The 16,746-nt window shown below is 45.9% G+C and overlaps 1 protein-coding gene across 3 annotated transcripts in view; it reads left to right on the top strand.

Annotated features, from left to right (window-relative positions):
• LOC135252177 (inactive N-acetylated-alpha-linked acidic dipeptidase-like protein 2) overlaps positions 1 to 16,746 on the top strand; it is a 329,826-nt gene that overhangs the window by 249,129 nt on the left and 63,951 nt on the right. For all 3 annotated transcript variants that reach the window (XM_064329975.1, XM_064329977.1, XM_064329974.1), the window contains one exon: positions 10,151 to 10,306. In XM_064329975.1, coding sequence (XP_064186045.1) covers positions 10,151 to 10,306 — 156 coding nt within the window. The remainder of the gene's footprint in view (positions 1 to 10,150; positions 10,307 to 16,746) is intronic.

Below are 16,746 nucleotides of genomic sequence, written 5' to 3'. Positions count from 1 at the left end.
GCTATAGATTCAATTTTTCCAAGGAGATGATTGATTTTCTAAAACGTTATTTTAGGGCAATTATCCCCCAGCCAGGATCACAGCCTGAAATGCGTTCTCCATGGAACACGAATGGTGAAGCCTTAAATTAGGCTTATCGAGCTTGAAGTAAAAAAGCTTTAACAATCTGTGGTGAGATATCCATTGTGGTGTGTAACAAAGGCAGGATGGCTGAGGGGTCTGGCTGTGCTATCACAGAGACTAAATGGCTTGCTTGAGTGACATGAAGATAGAACCATCCTGTTCTGAAATGAATATTATGCTCTTGTTACTGGCCCTAATTAATTTGTGCTTTTCCCATAGTGCTGGTGTTCACTGTCATTTTCACATTGCTCACAGCTGCAACTGTCAAAGACAGAATGCAGTTATGACAATCTCCAAATTTGTGGGAATTCAAGACCCATTCATTTAAAAATAAAAGCAGGTTTAAAGCTTATTGGAGCAAAAACACAAACTGCATTTTTGGATGATGCCAAAAGAAAAACAAAGCAAAGACGATAGAATAAACATATTCAAAGGCTTTATTTTCTCAAGCTAACAGAAAACTATGATAGGATATCATAGGATCTATGACTAATAGAGCTTCTGCTCACTGAACAGTCAGTTCTGTCCGAGCGCTCTCTCACCAGAACCAGGGCACAGGCACTAATTACTTCCGGGAAAATTCTATTTCAGCTACGAAGTTGTGAATGTGTGGCACGTGCTTTCACACACACCGAGCTCTCCTCTCTAACAATCTCCCTCTTTCACCGTCACTCAGCTCTCCTCTTGCAACCATTGTTTTCTGTTTCACTGTACTTGGCCTGGAATAAAATTGATGTGGCCAGTTTGGATCTCTTAATCAACTTCCATAGATGCAGTTGTGATCAGTACACATAAGTGAATTTTGTGATGTGAGGTGCATTTATTTTCATTCATTAATGATGTAAAATAGTTAATGACGTTATATACACACTTCAAAGTGCAGTGTTAATATTAATGTGGGCATAAATGTGAGAAGAATTATAATCATTTTCACTTTTCACGTGTTGCGCTTTCATTAAGATGAACGTTCCAACAACATGAGCACATTCCCCTGCTGTGTAACTGCAGTAGTTCAGATGTGAGTTTTAACTGTTAAAGGCAAAAGCGCCTGAAATGTATTCCACTGTGAGAAAGAACTGTGTGATGAATTTCTTCAGCACAGTGTGAATTAACACACAGTAAAGATGTTTAATATTTCTTAGTAACTAAGCAACAAAAGGGAACTGTCCATTTTAGAATACTGTGTGTGTGTGTGTGTGTGTGTGCGCATGCGTGTGTGCATGTGTGTTTGAGGGTTGGAGACCAAGAATGAAAGGTAGAAAGAGAATATGAGAGAATGTAAGACAAAGAGAACGTGCAAGTCTTTGGGTCACGTTAAGTTGCACATCGCTGTGCTTTATACATTGTTTAATTGTAGTCCAAATAGCTTTTATATAATAAAGGCAGCATTCAGCCAAAGACACAAACTCACCTTGATTTACACAAATAGAGCCATGTCTGTTCCAGAATGAGAGGAGAGGGGGCCGGAGCGGTCGGGCGGGGAGAGGGGGCCGGAGCGGGGAGAGGGGGCCGGAGCGGGAGAGGGACCGAGGGGGAGGGCCGGAGGGGGGGGCAGAGCGGAGAGGGCCAGAGCGGGAGAGGGCCGGACGGAGAGGGGCGGAGCGGGAGAGGGGCCGGAGGGGAGGGGGCGGAGGGGAGGGGCCGGGCGGGGACGGACGGGGAGAGGGCGGGCGCGGAGGGGGGACCGGAGCGGGGAGGGCCGGAGAGGAGAGGGACCGAGAGGGGAGCCGGAGGGTCGGCGGAAGGGGCCGGAGCGGAGGGGTCCGGGCGGGAGACCGGAGCAGCGGTGGCGGAGGCGTCTCCGCGTCAGGCGAAGCGCTTCGCTGTTAAAGGAGCCGATCGCTCCGGGATCGCTCTCTGCTTGCAAGGCTCGCCTACGCCACTGCATGGCCTCCTCGCGGTGTTTCACTCGCGCATAATCACACGCCTACGCAGCAGAGCAGGTCCCCTGCCTGCCTGCCTGCCCGCCTGTCTGCCTGCCTGTCTGTCTGTCTGCCTGCCTGCCTGCTTCCCTGCCTGCCCGCCTGCCTCCCTGCCTGCCTGCTTCCCTGCTTCCCTGCCTGCCTCCCTGCTCCTGCTCCTGCTCCATGTTCCAGTCTTTTAAAATGTGATATATGCTTTTTCAGCCTGACTGCTGCAGATGTAATTTTTAAAGGTCACTTTCCTGGAATGAAATATACCTGTAATGTCATTTCAATCTTGGCCACATTATGAATGGATGTTTTCTGATTCTGTCATTCTGGAGTTCTTTGGGTGATCCATTTAACGCAGCCTATTTTTTTACTAGTGCGAAATGAATGGGGTCATACGAGTGGCTGTAACAATACACAACTTTGACATTTCCGTTGATTTGAAACCTGGGAAGACAATGTGATCTGTAATCCTGTAAAGCAATGGTGTTATTTGATATCCATCTCAGCCATAGATGTGTGCTCTTTTTATTTATTTTTGTAAAGAAATAATAATAAATTAATCAATCATGTGCAGTTTAGTGAAATTACATTTTTAATTTCTTTATTGATAATAAATCATAAATAGTATGAAAGAGAAGTTATTTCAAAGGATTCATTTATTGTTTACTCCCAGAAGACCTGTGATGTCACAGTGCATTACTGTACTGAAGAGCATTGCTATGTTTGATTGACAGCTGATGACATACAGGCAGAGTGAGTACTAAGACTCCTTAGAGACAGACAGAGCACTGAGACTCTATAGAGACAGTGAGCGCACTGAGACTCTATAGAGACAGTGGACATGGAGACTCTATAGACACAGTGAGCGCACTGAGACTCCATAGAGACAGGGTGAGCACTATGCTCCTTAAAGACATAGTGAGCACTGAGACTCCATAGAGACAAAGTGAGCACTGAGACTATAGAGACATAGTGAGCACTGAGACTATAGAGACATAGTGAGCACTGAGACTCCATAGAGACAGTGAGCACTGAGACTCCATAGAGACAAAGTGAGCACTGAGACTATAGAGACAGAGTGAGCACTGAGACTCCATAGAGATAGTGAGCACTGAGACTCATAGAGGCAGAGTGAGCACTGAGACTCCATAGAGACAGAGTGAGCACTGAGACTCCATAGAGATAGTGAGCACTGAGACTCCATAGAGGCAGAGTGAGCACTGAGACTCCATAGAGGCAGAGTGAGCACTGAGACTATAGAGACAGAGTGAGCACTGAGACTCCATAGAGATAATGAGCACTGAGACTCTATAGAGATAGTGAGCACTGAGACTCTATAGAGACAGAGTGAGCACTGAGACTCTATAGAGACAGAGTGAGCACTGAGACTCCATAGAGACAGAGTGAGCACTGAGACTCTATAGAGATAGTGAGCACTGAGACTCTATAGAGATAGTGAGCACTGAGACTCTATAGAGACAGAGTGAGCACTGAGACTCTATAGAGATAGTGAGCACTGAGACTCCATAGAGACAGAGTGAGCACTGAGACTCTATAGAGATAGTGAGCACTGAGACTCCATAGAGATAGTGAGCACTGAGACTCCATAGAGACAGAGTGAGCACTGAGACTCTATAGAGACAGAGTGAGCACTGAGACTCCATAGAGACAGAGTGAGCACTGAGACTCTATAGAGACAGAGTGAGCACTGAGGCTCCATAGAGATAGTGAGCACTGAGACTCCATAGAGACAGAGTGAGCACTGAGACTCCATAGAGACAGAGTGAGCACTGAGACTCCATAGAGACAGAGTGAGCACTGATACTCCATAGAGATAGTGAGCACGGAGACTCCATAGAGACAGAGTGAGCACTGAGGCTCTATAGAGGCTGTGAGCACTGAGCTCCATAGAGACAGAGTGAGCATTGTCTCTGTCTGTCTTTCTCTCTTTCTTTCTCTGTCTCTCTCACACATCTCCCCCTTTTCTCTCCTTCCCCCACTCTTTTCCTCTCTCTCTCCTCCCAGTCCCTCTCCTTCTTCCCACCTTCTCTCTCTCTCCCTCTTTTTCGCTCACCCATTGGCTGCAGAATTATTTAAGCACATATAAGCCATGATTTCACCATCTTGTTATCATAGCAGACAAAGAAATTAAATATTGATTCTCCTGGAGGGAGAAGGTAGCTGTGTGCTGGCACAGCCCCTCTCTCAGCCCCTCTCTTCCCTGACTCGGATTTCACTGCTTCATTTTCTGCTTATGAATATTGAATTCAATTTTAAATACATTAAATATGACTCCTGCTGTTTGCAATGGCTTCTAATGCCTTATGTATACATACAATTAGACACACGATGAGGCCTTGGAATCAAATGGGAAGTAAAACAAAAAAATCCCTTTAATAAAAGCTGAGAATTTGCACATTTAACCACTCGGGAATTGCTTGATTACAAATGTTCAATTGAGTACAACTGAGTACAGAGCCGAATCAAGAAATAAAGAAAAAGAAAAAAAAAAAAAAGAATGTCTTTGTCCCAAACATTGTGGAGCTCACTGTAGATGTGGTTTGTGTGTCTGAGAGAGAGATGAAGAGGAAGTGAGCTGCACAGAAGAGCTGTGTGCTGCGTACGTAGGGCAGGACGGACGCTACATCGTTCCGGTGCTGATCTGAGCCGTCCTGTTGCCTCCTTCCTGTGAGAGCAGCAGAGTTGAGCTGAACGTACCGCAAACTCACTGCTTCATGGGGGTCGTTTTCTCCCTCTTGTCCAGGTCTCCAGCTGTTGTGAGGCACGTTTGACACCGGCCTGGATGCTAGCACACACAAAGTTCCGTCTGTTTTTTATTTTATATGATTTTTAAGTACTTTGGCATTATCGGTTAGACTCTCAGACTTTTTACTTTTATTATTAGTATGAAAATAGTGTAAGAGTGCTTTTGCCCTATGTGGGAACTGTCCTACGCATGAACTGCAGAAGAGCAGATGAGTGCAGAGAAGAGAGGGTTTTAAAAAGCTGTTGTGTATTTTAGCGACGGCAGTGTTTTTCCATCAGGTCTGACGCTGGACAGAGGACATGACGAACATCATAGGCCTAGAAAATCAAGAAAAAACTAAATCTGTTTTCCCATTTCCTGCATGAGGCTGAAAAGGCACAGTATTTTATCCATAATTCATAATTCATAATTAATTTCCTTTCCCACTATTCTCAAGTTCAGCCCCTTTCTTGTGTGTTTTTCTAATCTTATTTCTTTTTATTTAGATTGCATGTATTTTTAATGCAATCAATATTTGCAGGTTTTATAATTGTCATTGTGCTTTCTGGGGCAATGCCCATTGAAACTGATTTTTTTTTTTAACTTATTCATCAGAATATTCAACTGTAAATTAGCATTGAGAGTAAAGGTAAGCAATTCAATACCTAAACAAAAAAAAAAGGAAAATTCAATTATAGCCTGAATAAATTGAGATTATTTTCCATTAAAATTAATTACTTTGAATGGAAAGGTGGTTTAAACAGCACGGTTTCATAGTGTAAGGTCTCTAATCATAATTGACTTGAGATATTGTAAGTGGAAATGTAGAAATATGCTCTCCTTGCAGCGCAAATCCGTGTGAGTTTAGATAGAGAGGCAAAGAAAGAGGGAGTAATGGAGTCAGAATGTTTAATTCATCGGGCTGCACATATTTCTTCCTCTTGTGAAGCTGTGTCCATTAACAGGGATTATCAATATATGACTGTTTCCTGATGGATGTAAATGTAAATCTTTTGTTGTTTTATAGTATACTGTATATTTTTATAGTGTGTAACTCAGCCTAAATATTTAAAATGACAGGAACCCCAGTTTTCAGCACTCAAAGCAGTGAAGCCATTTTAAATATTACTCAGGTTTGTGAGTTCAGTCTCTTGTTTTTTTTTGTAGCTGCACAGAATGCAGGTTGCAACTCCGACATCATCCTCCAGTCTGCAATGTTTTTAATTCATTTGACATTTTTTATTGATTATTCCTGCTGGGCTTTTCTCCCTAACTTATTTGAAATTGGTTTTGTTTAAACCGATACACACACAAGCACAAACCCTGCAGTGAAGAATGGTTGCCCAAATTCCATTGCTTAGTGTTATAGTAAAACTATTAATGTGGCACTGATACATTCTTTTTGACATTTCAACTTTAAAAAAAATCTTTTTCAGCTGAACTACCGACCAGGCCATTGTAACAGAGTTTACACATGTTAGATTGCAAACCTTGTTCCCACAGTATTGCAGTGACACAGTTTGGGAAATGGAAGCTAACTCCACAAGTTTTCTGAATACAGGGGCATTATTAAGAGAGAGTAATCAAGGAGGGTCCACTGTACATCTAATTGTGATATTTTGAAGGGTGTTGCTGGGTACTGTAGTTCAAGCGGAAGGTGTACTGTGCCTCTCACTGCTGTATATGGAAGAGTGTTGCTGGGTACTGTAGTTCAAGCGGAAGGTGTACTGTGCCTCTCACTGCTGTGTATGGAAGGGTGTTGATGGGTACTGTAGTTCAAGCGGGAGGTGTACTGCACCTCTCACTGCAGTATATGGAAGGGTGTTGATGGGTACTGTAGTTCAAGCGGGAGGTGTACTGTGCCTCTCACTGCAGTATATGGAAGGGTATTGGTGGGTACTGTAGTTCACAGACAATACACAAACATATGTGGGTCAAAAGGGGGAACAGTTTAAAACAGTCTGCTCATTGGCACATTATTCCCCATAAAGAAAGGACCATATTTTGTCACCATTCTGCCTTTTTCTGTCTGTATTTTTTTTAAAACATTTTTGGCTGCGCCTTCTGCTTATTGCTGTTGTGTATGAGTTCTTTAGTTCTGATTCGTCAGTCAGGGGGGCAGTGATGGAGTTCCTCTGTGTGGAGTACACCAGGGCCTCTTGTGTCCTGCAGTGATCTGCGTTCAGACGAAAATCAGCCCGCCCTTACAGGGAAGGGAGGCTCGTGTAAAGTGTCACGTGTCCCTCCGTGTGCTCTGTACAACTGAATTAGCAGCACGAGCCAACGAATCCACACCCATGTTTCTCTGCTTCAGGCCTTTGATTGGTTGCTTTTATGAAAGCAGAAATGAAATTAAATTAGAGGTATCTTACTTTCAAACCGTTAATATGGCTAAACTGGTTGTGAAAAGCTTTTAAAATCTTACACAAAAAGGAGCGTTTCAGGGAAAGGTAATCTCAGTGACGATATGGCACAGGTTATGGCTGTCAAATGATTTGTTAAAATGTTTCAAGTTTATTTCTTTGATGGGTAATTGTCATTGTACTGGCAGTACAGTTATATTACAGCACAGTGAGGCAGATAAATTAACAGAAGAGAATTTTCCCCTCTTTAATGATAAGAATGTCATGTTAATACAGCTAATTAGGCTGATAATGCGCTCGTAATTCAAATACAGATCAATACATCAGCAGTGTAATATTAATCACTGCCCTCACAGCTGCATGTATGTGCTGATATTCATGCACTCTAATTGACCATTAAGTAAACTACAATTCTGCATTGAGAAATATGGCATTTTCTGGTGATTTTTTTCTTCTGTTCCATCCCATATCTTTCAAGAACAGAGTTGCCACTATCGGTCGATGATGACCCACAATGCATGTTCAAAAGCAGACGATTAAAAAGAGTGCAGTTCTTTGTGTCAGATGTGTTTGAATGAAGTAGCTGGTGATGCTACTGTTTGCACAGCATGAAGAGGTAAATCATTAATGTTTTAATACAGCCATGTCAAACGCAACTAAAAGCCATCTTGAGGCGAAAACAGGAACCTGTCATTGTAGTCTTTGAACTGGTATGAAAGGGAATACAACAGAATCATTAACAAGGAAGTATCCCCAGGGGTCTTACTGCAGAGATGATTTTAAAAACAATATGAGCATAGCTGTACCTCACCATCAGTTAGATGGGCTCACTTTGGTCTTCCATGGTCTAGGCACACACAGCAAACTGTGAGTACAGTAATCAGCTTTAAATAATACATGCAAGTGGTTGAAAGAATTGGAAGAAAAAGTGTAGACTGTGAGAAAGAATCGGTGTAGATTGTGAGAGAGAATCCGTGTAGATTGTGCCAGCAGATGTGTAGGTATTGTAATCAGTGCTACGGAGAGAACAGACCCTGTTCTCCTCATTTATACTGTATTTTCACTGTTCCCCTTGAGGATGGCATTTTTCAAAGCTACTCTCTTCTCACAAATTCTCTCTGCTAGGGGTGGGAATGCGGAAGGGTAGTAACATGCTTCTGAATTTTTAAAAAGAAAAATATATTTTTTTCTCCTCTGTCTGTTTTTGCTTTACGCTTTAAAACATTTATTAGACTTGTGCTGTTAAATTAGCCAGGTCAGCAGTTCCAGGAGATCACAAACTGCCAGTCTGTGCTCCTTTGGTCTGTCTCTTTTCACCGCAGAGGATTGTGGGTAAGTGCAGGATGTATTCATGCATAGCTCCAGACATATTTAGGATTGAGTCTCTCAATCCTCCCAACACTTCCTTCCTTATTTATTTATTTTATTTTAAATTAGTTTGTTTTAATTTTTCAGATTCGGGCATATTTAACATATTTTAATATGGGAATGTTTCAGTCATGTGTCCTGTTTAAATAGACCACTTTATGAAAAAGAAAAGAAGAGTAAATTTTTTAAGTGCGCCTTCTGTTCATGAAAGCCTCTGCAGTGCATTGTGGTTGTTGCAGCCTTTCTGGGAATCCGAACTGACTGCTGTGGCAGCTTTTTAAAAGGGGAAAAATGTTCATTTGGACTCTTGTTGTGCTTAGGGGTGTGTGTGTGTGTGTGTGTGGGGGGGGGGGGGGGTGCGTTGGAGGCTGAAACGCACCCCTAAAACTACCCTGCAGGTAATGAAGAGCAGGCTGGATTACCCCATATCTGCGAGCTCATTAAAAATTAAACTACGCACAGAAGATGAAGCTGGTAATGTTGGAGAGCTGAAGATCATTAGAGTTTAGCTGGATGCCAGGTCTGTCCTGGTCTGGACGGAGTGTAGCACAGTGGGTAAGGAACTAGACTTGTAACCGAAAGGTCGCAGGTTCGATTCCCGGGTAGGACACTGCCGTTGTACCCTTGAGCAAGGTACTTAACCGAAATTGCTTCAGTATATATCCAGCTGTATAAATGGATACAATGTAAAATGCTATGTAAAAAAGTTGTGTAAGTCGCTCTGGATAAGAGCGTCTGCTAAATGCCTGTAATGTAATGTAATGTCCGCAGCGTTTATTGAGAGCGAGAGAAGTTCTGCCACAGGCGTGTCAGCTCTTATCCGCTCCAGAGTCCTGCAGTCAGACACACCGCGTCGGTCCAACCAGAGTCTGAGTCCTGCAGTCAGACGCACCGCGTCGGTCCAACCAGAGTCTGAGTCCTGCAGTCAGACACACCGCGTCGGTCCAACCAGAGTCTGAGTCCTGCAGTCAGACACACCGCGTCGGTCCAACCAGAGTCTGAGTCCTGCAGTCAGACGCACCGCGTCGGTCCAACCAGAGTCTGAGTCCTGCAGTCAGACACACCGCGTCGGTCCAAATAAACATTCTGTGCAAATCTGAGTGAAAGGCTGCTGGCCATATTGGAGCTTTGTTTGAAAGGACCCAAAAACACGGGCTGCTTTGTTTTTAGTCTCCCAGCTCCTCCTCAGCAGGACGGGGAGTGAGTGTATCAAACGTTCAGGACCTGCGGGTATCACTTTGAGAAAGAACAACCTGAAGCATTTTTTTAAATTATTACAACCATTGAAAAAACATCCCTGCTGGATTAATATGACTCCTGCACTGCCTGTATATGTGACATTTATGAGTCACTGTAGAAGCCTGGGGCATCATGGGAACAGCGTTCTGAGAAACATGTCCAGGAGAGGTTCGCCTGGCTTCCAGTTTAATTCACACTCCCTGGTGTGATTTCTGCTTCAGTCCTGGTTCATTAGCTGTTATTTTTAACATCAGTTCAGTGGTCAACTATATATAAGAAACAGACCGCAGTGCCCTGTGAGACACACAATGGCTTCAATTAAATATATCACACAGCTTGCCATTATTGTTTTTGTTCTCCTGCCTGACTGTGTGTTTCCCCCCCTGCTGATATTTCAGAAGCTGTCCCTGAACTGCACGCGGGGCGGAGGGGGCGGAGTCTGCTCCGGCGCGAACGTCAGCTCTGTTCAGCCCCCCGGGGATGTGCGCTTCTTCGCCGACCGCCTGGCCGTCCCCACGCTGGAGTTCGCGCTGGCGGAAACCGCAGCCGGAGAGGTAATAAGATTTCCCTGGGGGGGGGGCGGGGGGCGGGGGGGGAGCCTGACCCAGCCGGACGGCCCGTCCTGTTGAGGTGCAGGTCTGGGGGACGGTTACAGCCATGAGTGATGATTGGACACTCCAAACTAGGTGAGAAAGGAAGAAAAAAAAACATTTAAAAAAAAAAATTCTTTCTGAGGTTTTTTTTTCTTTTTTTCTAATGAAAAATGCTGCACTTGCAGGTGGCATTCTGCTCCAGTATGCTTCTCTGTGTTGTGCGGGTGACATTTTAATTTTGGTTTGTATTGTACGAGTGAAATGCCGAAATTAATCTAATACAGGTCGGTCCTGAGCCGAGGCCACCAGCTGACGCAGAGCCTGAAGGACCCGCGCTCACAGACACCGCTCTCACAGACACCGCTCTCACAGACTCTAACAGCTCTCACAGACACCGCTCTCACAGACTCTAACAGCTCTCACAGACACCGCTCTCACAGACTCACACTAATAAAACGCCCTGTGTAACTGCGAGAGAAAGCTGCTTTATACACATAATGAATGTCCTCTCATTTGCATCACATATAACAGTACTACTGAGAGAAATGCATTGCGCAAACAGTACTGGCACTTCTGATGTAAAATGAATGCTTTTGCATTAGAAAACAAAGGTGGAGGTCAATTACAATTAAATTCAAATTCCATTCATAAATATATACATTATCTTAATGTTTCGTGAGGAGTTTTAAATTAATTGACTGAGTTTCATTAGATTTTATGAATTGAGATGGATTTGACCCAAGCCTTGATAAAGAGGGCATATTTTACAAGATCATTAAGTCCAACAAGTTATTCAGACGGGCTGCATTGTGTTATGCAGACAGAGAGAGAGAGAGAGAGCCAGAGAGAGAGAGCCAGAGAGACAGAGAGAGAGACAGAGAGAGAGAATCAGGACTGTGGGCCAGTGTGCAGTTTGTCACTAAGCTCTTTCTCCAGACTCCGGTCCTCTTTCTCGTAAGGTATCTGTAAAATCCGCTCTCAGCAGATAAATCTGCAGCTTGATTCTGATTGTCAGTTTGCTTTACCGTACGGTAAGATGTGCTACAGGTGTACTTATGATATTATGGGTATTAAACTACGCTGAAGGAAATGTGAAATCACTCTGTCCTCCTCCTCATTGTAAACGCACTTGAAAGACGCTGTCCTCCTCGACCTGATCGCGCTCTTCATCTTCATCCTTCGTCTCTGTCTCTTGTCAGAAAGTGCTGCACTTGTTTAATGATGCATTAACATATTCTCTTACATCTGTGCAGTAAGAAAGGAAGATCACTGCGGTTCACGGGCTGACGTGTGTCCTCGAATCACCCCGCGTTTTAATCTTCAGAAGCCAAAATGTTTCTCGGTCAGTTTGTGTTGGAGAGGGAGCTAAACGGTCGAAAGTGAAATATGAAACGACAGGTTTTCACCGCAGAGTTTTCACCTGTAAAGGTGTGAAAATGTGTTTATCGCGGCTTCTCTTCAGCTCTCTGGCCTGCGTGCACAGCCTCTCACAGTTAAAGGGGGGTCGGATAGCATGCCCTGCTTTTCTGTTCCAAAAACAGGGAGCTCAAAAAACATAGATAGACTATAGCTACCTTCGCTTAGGAGCTTTTGTGGAGGAGTGGGATGTTCGGGGCCCGTCCCAGATGAGACAGGCCGGGTTGCAGAGAGACTTTTTGTGGGAATCTAAGCGCATTTCTCACACGCTGGTCGGAGGGCTGTTCAGTGAGCAGGTGTGAGCTGAGGTTTCCCTGTAAGCACCTCCACCTGTCACAGGAAAGAGAACAGAGAAAGCACTGAGAGGCTGCAGACAAGATACCTTTCACCAGCACTGCACACGCGTGCCTCCCTGGCCTTTTTTAAAGGAAAATGAGAGGGGAATTTTAAAAGGACCAGTTTTTCAGTAGTCAAATTTTAAAGGACTGCAGGTTTAGCAGTAGAGAAATATAAAAGGGCTGTGTGTTTTTCAGTAGTGAAATTTAAAATGGCTGTAGGTTTAGCAGTTGTGAAACTTAAAATGGCTGTAGGTTTATCAGCAGTGAAATTTAAAAGGGCTGTATGTTTTTTCAGTAGTGAAATTTAAAATAGCTGTAGGTTTATCAATAGTGAAATTTAAAAGGGCTGTGTGTTTTTTCAGTAGTGAAATTGAAAAAAGCTGTAGGTTTATCAATAGTGAAATTTAAAAGGGCTGTATGTTTTTTTCAGTATTGAAATTTAAAAGGGCTGTGTGTTTATTGGTGGTGAAACAGGCGGGCGGGCCCCACATGCTGCGTGCTGATGCCGTTATAAAGCGCTGCTTTAGCAGGGCGCTTTGACCTGGCGAGCCGGTTTAATTATGTGGAGAGGATGGATGAAGTTCGGGAGACAGGTACCGGCGTCTCGGGCCCGCCAGCGTGGCGGGAGGGCGGCGCATGCGGCGGCTGCCGATGATGAAGTAAGGACAGCCGCTAACGAGGTCGCCGCCGTCTGCTCTGCCGCGGGGAGGCGTGGGACGACGCTGCGCTCGGGCGCCGAGAGACACGGCGTCCGTACGGATAAACCGGGCCGACGTGACGGCCGCGTCGCAGTTATGATAATCATATAAATATAATAATAGTGGGTGCTCTGATACGAGCCGCTCTGGAGCCGTTTATCACGCGAGAGAGCGCACGTTTATTCATCTGCGGTGCGTCAGGAGAGCAGCGGCGCTGAGAGCGCTCTCAGATCAGAGAGACGCTCAGTGTCACGCGCTCATGTAGATTACCGGCGTCCAAAATCCTCGCGCAGCTTAGCCGTAGAGAAAACGCAGAAAGCAGCATCACCGTCTCTGCAGCTTTTTGGGGGGCGCTGTCCTTAAAAGACCACGTGCGCTTCTGCGGTGTGTGCAGCCCTGGAAGACCTGTGACATATTCCTCCAGCACATTAAAAAAAAAAACAACTGGACAGGCGTTTGGTACGAAGAGACTCACTTTATTTAATGAAGGAGACCACTGCTCGGTTATTCACAACACTCGTTACCATGGTGACTGCACCTCCCTTATAACTATCATTACAATGATGGGCCCATGGTCTCATTATTTTGCGTGATTCGTTTCCTCTGTACAGAAAAGCTTGGCTAGTTGAAGGCATTAGCACTGACGGGGCGCCCCCCCTTCTCTCCCGTGGTCCGTCAGCGTCGCCACGGCGTCCGAGTTGCCTCATAATGACGTGTCAATCAGACAGCCGCGCGCGCTAACGTGCTAACGTGCTAGGTTTCTGCGGCGGGTTCTCAGCCGTACCTGCCACCTCTCTTCTGTTGACACGTGAAAATTAACATGTTTTTCCTCTGCGCTTGATGCTGGCTCATCCATCAGCCCCCCCACTTCCCCCCACCCCCCACCTGCACCGCCGCCTGTCGTCTCCCGCAGACACCTGTCCACCTCAGCGGCTCGGTTGTAAAATATCTCAGAACGCTTTGGGGGGGCTGGTGTCATGTTCAATGTCTGAACAAATCTGTTTCATAAGGGGGTGTCCTGGGGGGTGGAGCTTCTGCACAGTCAGTCCTGCCCTGTCCTTCCTGTATGAGCGTTCTGAGGAAACAATGCCTTCTACACCTCCCCACAAAATAGCCAAGACTGGAACCAAAACGAGTGTCCGAGCAGAAGATGTGGTTTATTATCTGGCAGTTTAATACCTGTCTTTATTTTCATTTAATTTCAGCGTTCCTTTAAGTTCATATCTTTGAAAAGCACATGTCAGAGGAAAGAGGCAGCGGTACTTAAACCTTTTATAAATCAAATTCTGGCATAACGTGCTTTTTTGTTGTTGTTTAATACTATTTGTGCGGCGTGTGGTTTTGAAGGGGAAGCGGGGGAAATGTGTTTTTGTTGGACGCACAGCAGTCTTCGTGAAGGCCAGCTGAGAGCTTTCCTAGGATTTCTCGCTGAAGCATTCTGGGTGCACTTTAAAATGGGCCCAATCTTCCACACGCATAATGCTGTTAGTTGAAAATATAACACTAGACTGAGAGCTCTTTCTGTGTTTATTGAATTTCTCCTCATTCAAACTACTCTGGATCTGGGGTTGCACAAGCTTGTCAGAAAAAATAATGTGGATTTGTTGTTATTTGATAAACTCGCCATTACAAATCAAGACAAAAGGCTGATCTTTTTCCCCTTGCCCAGTGTCGATGGTTCCACGGTCACACATGGCCTTCAGTTCTTATGTTAGATGTTTATTGCAGTAAGTCTGTGGCCATGGAGAAATTTAACATTAATTTCAGCCGGGCCTGTTTGTGCATCTGTCCTGTCTCCCCCAGACATGCCTGGCTACGCGTTTGCAGACTGATCCGGGTGTGAAAGGAGCGCTTTGCTGACATTCAGCACATCAGCCTGAATTAGAGACGCCGAGCTGAAGCCGGGTTCCGCTCGCGGTGGCGCACGCGGTGGCAGTGTCACCAGGGGCAACAGTGCGGTGTGGAGCGTGGCTGTGGGACGCGTGTGAGCCCAAGCCCCCGACTTTAAAACAGCACCCCCACTGCAGGGCTTTTCTTCACCTTCAGAAAACCCAAGCTCAGTAGTGAAGCTCGGCAGTGAAGCTCGGTAGTGAAGCTCGGTAGTGAAGCTCAGTAGTGAAGCTCAGCAGTGAAGCTCGGCAGTGAAGCTCGGTAGTGAAGCTCGGTAGTGAAGCTCGGTAATGAAGCTCGGTAGTGAAGCTCAGTAATGAAGCTCAGTAATGAAGCTCGGTAGTGAAGCTCGGTAGTGAAGCTCGGTAGTGAAGCCCGGTAGTGAAGCTCAGTAGTGAAGCTCAGTAATGAAGCTCAGTAGTGAAGCTCAGTAGAGAAGCTCGGTAGTGAAGCTCGGTAGTGAAGCTCAGTAGTGAAGCTCGGTAGTGAAGCTCAGTAGTGAAGCTCGGTAGAGAAGCTCGGTAGTGAAGCTCGGTAGTGAAGCTCGGTAGTGAAGCTCAGTAGTGAAGCTCAGTAGTGAAGCTCGGTAGTGAAGCTCGGTAGTGAAGCTCAGTAGTGAAGCTCAGTAGTGAAGCTCAGTAATGAAGCTCGGTAGTGAAGCTTGGTAGAGAAGCTCGGTAGTGAAGCTCAGTGGTGAAGCCCGGTAGTGAAGTTCGGTAGTGAAGCTCAGTAGTGAAGCCCGGTAGTGAAGCTTGGTAGTGAAGCTCAGTAGTGAAGCTCGGTAGTGAAGCTCAGTAGTGAAGCTTGGTAGTGAAGCTCAGTAGTGAAGCCCGATAGTGAAGCTCAGTAGTGAAGCTCGGTAGTGAAGCTCAGTAGAGAAGTTCGGTAGTGAAGCTCGGTAGTGAAGCCCGGTAGTGAGGCTCGGTAGTGAAGCTCAGTAGTAAAGCTCAGTAGTGAAGCTCAGTAGTGAAGCTCAGTAGTGAAGCTCAGTAGTGAAGCCCGGTAGTGAAGCTCGGTAGTGAAGCTCAGTTGTGAAGCTCGGTAGTGAAGCCCGGCAGTGAAGCCCAGTAGTGAAGCTCAGTAGTGAAGCTCGGCAGTGAAGCCCAGTAGTGAAGCTCGGTAATGAAGCCCGGTAGTGAAGCTCAGTAGTGAAGCCTGGTAGTGAAGCTCGGTAGTGAAGCTCAGTAGTGAAGCTCGGTAGTGAAGCTCAGTAGTGAAGCTCAGCAGTGAAGCTCAGTAGTGAAGCCCGATAGTGAAACTCGGTAGTGAAGCTTAGTAGTGAAGCTCGGTAGTGAAACTCGGTAGTGAAGCTCAGCAGTGAAGCTTAGTAATGAAGCTCGGTAGTGAAGCTGAGTAGCGAAGCTCAGTAGTGAAGCTCGGTAGTGAAGCTCAGCAGTGAAGCTCGGTAGTGAAGCTCAGTAGTGAAGCTCAGCAGCGAAGCTCAGGAGTGAAGCTCAGGAGTGAAGCTCAGCAGTGAAGCTCAGCAGTGAAGCTCAGTAGTGAAGCTCAGCAGCGAAGCTCAGCAGTGAAGCTCAGCAGTGAAGCTCAGTAGTGAAGCTCAGCAGCGAAGCTCGGTAGTGAAGCTCGGTAGTGAAGCTCAGTAGTGAAGCTCAGTAGTGAAGCCCGGTAGTGAAGCTCAGTAGTGAAGCTCGGTAGTGAAGCCCGGTAGTGAAGCCCGGTAGTGAAGCTCAGCAGTGAAGCTCGAAGCGAGCGGTTTTAACCTCAGCAGAATCCCTCTCTAATGACCGGGTCTGACTTTTCAGCAAACCTCGCCGCTGCTAATTCAGGAAAGCGCACCGCTGCCCTGCAACGCTGGGCTTTATGGTGTTCCTGCCTTTAATAATGCATTAACCACAGCGGCCTGGACCCGGCGCATCCCTGCACATCCAGAACATATGCTAGCGCGGCGCGCATTAGCATTCACGCGGCTCTGCGCGTTTATTCTGATTAATTTCCGGGCCGGTTAGCCGCAGCGGCGGCGCGTCCGTTAGCTCGCGGGAGACGGATCTGCTCTGCATTCTGAGCGCGGCGGCGGCGGCTCTCCTCACGGCTGAGCGGA

Source organism: Anguilla rostrata, chromosome 4, assembly GCF_018555375.3.
Source record: "Anguilla rostrata isolate EN2019 chromosome 4, ASM1855537v3, whole genome shotgun sequence".
NCBI lineage: Eukaryota > Metazoa > Chordata > Actinopteri > Anguilliformes > Anguillidae > Anguilla > Anguilla rostrata.
The sequence above is the reverse complement of the archived record's forward strand: the minus strand, read 5'-3'. Positions and strand labels throughout refer to the sequence as shown.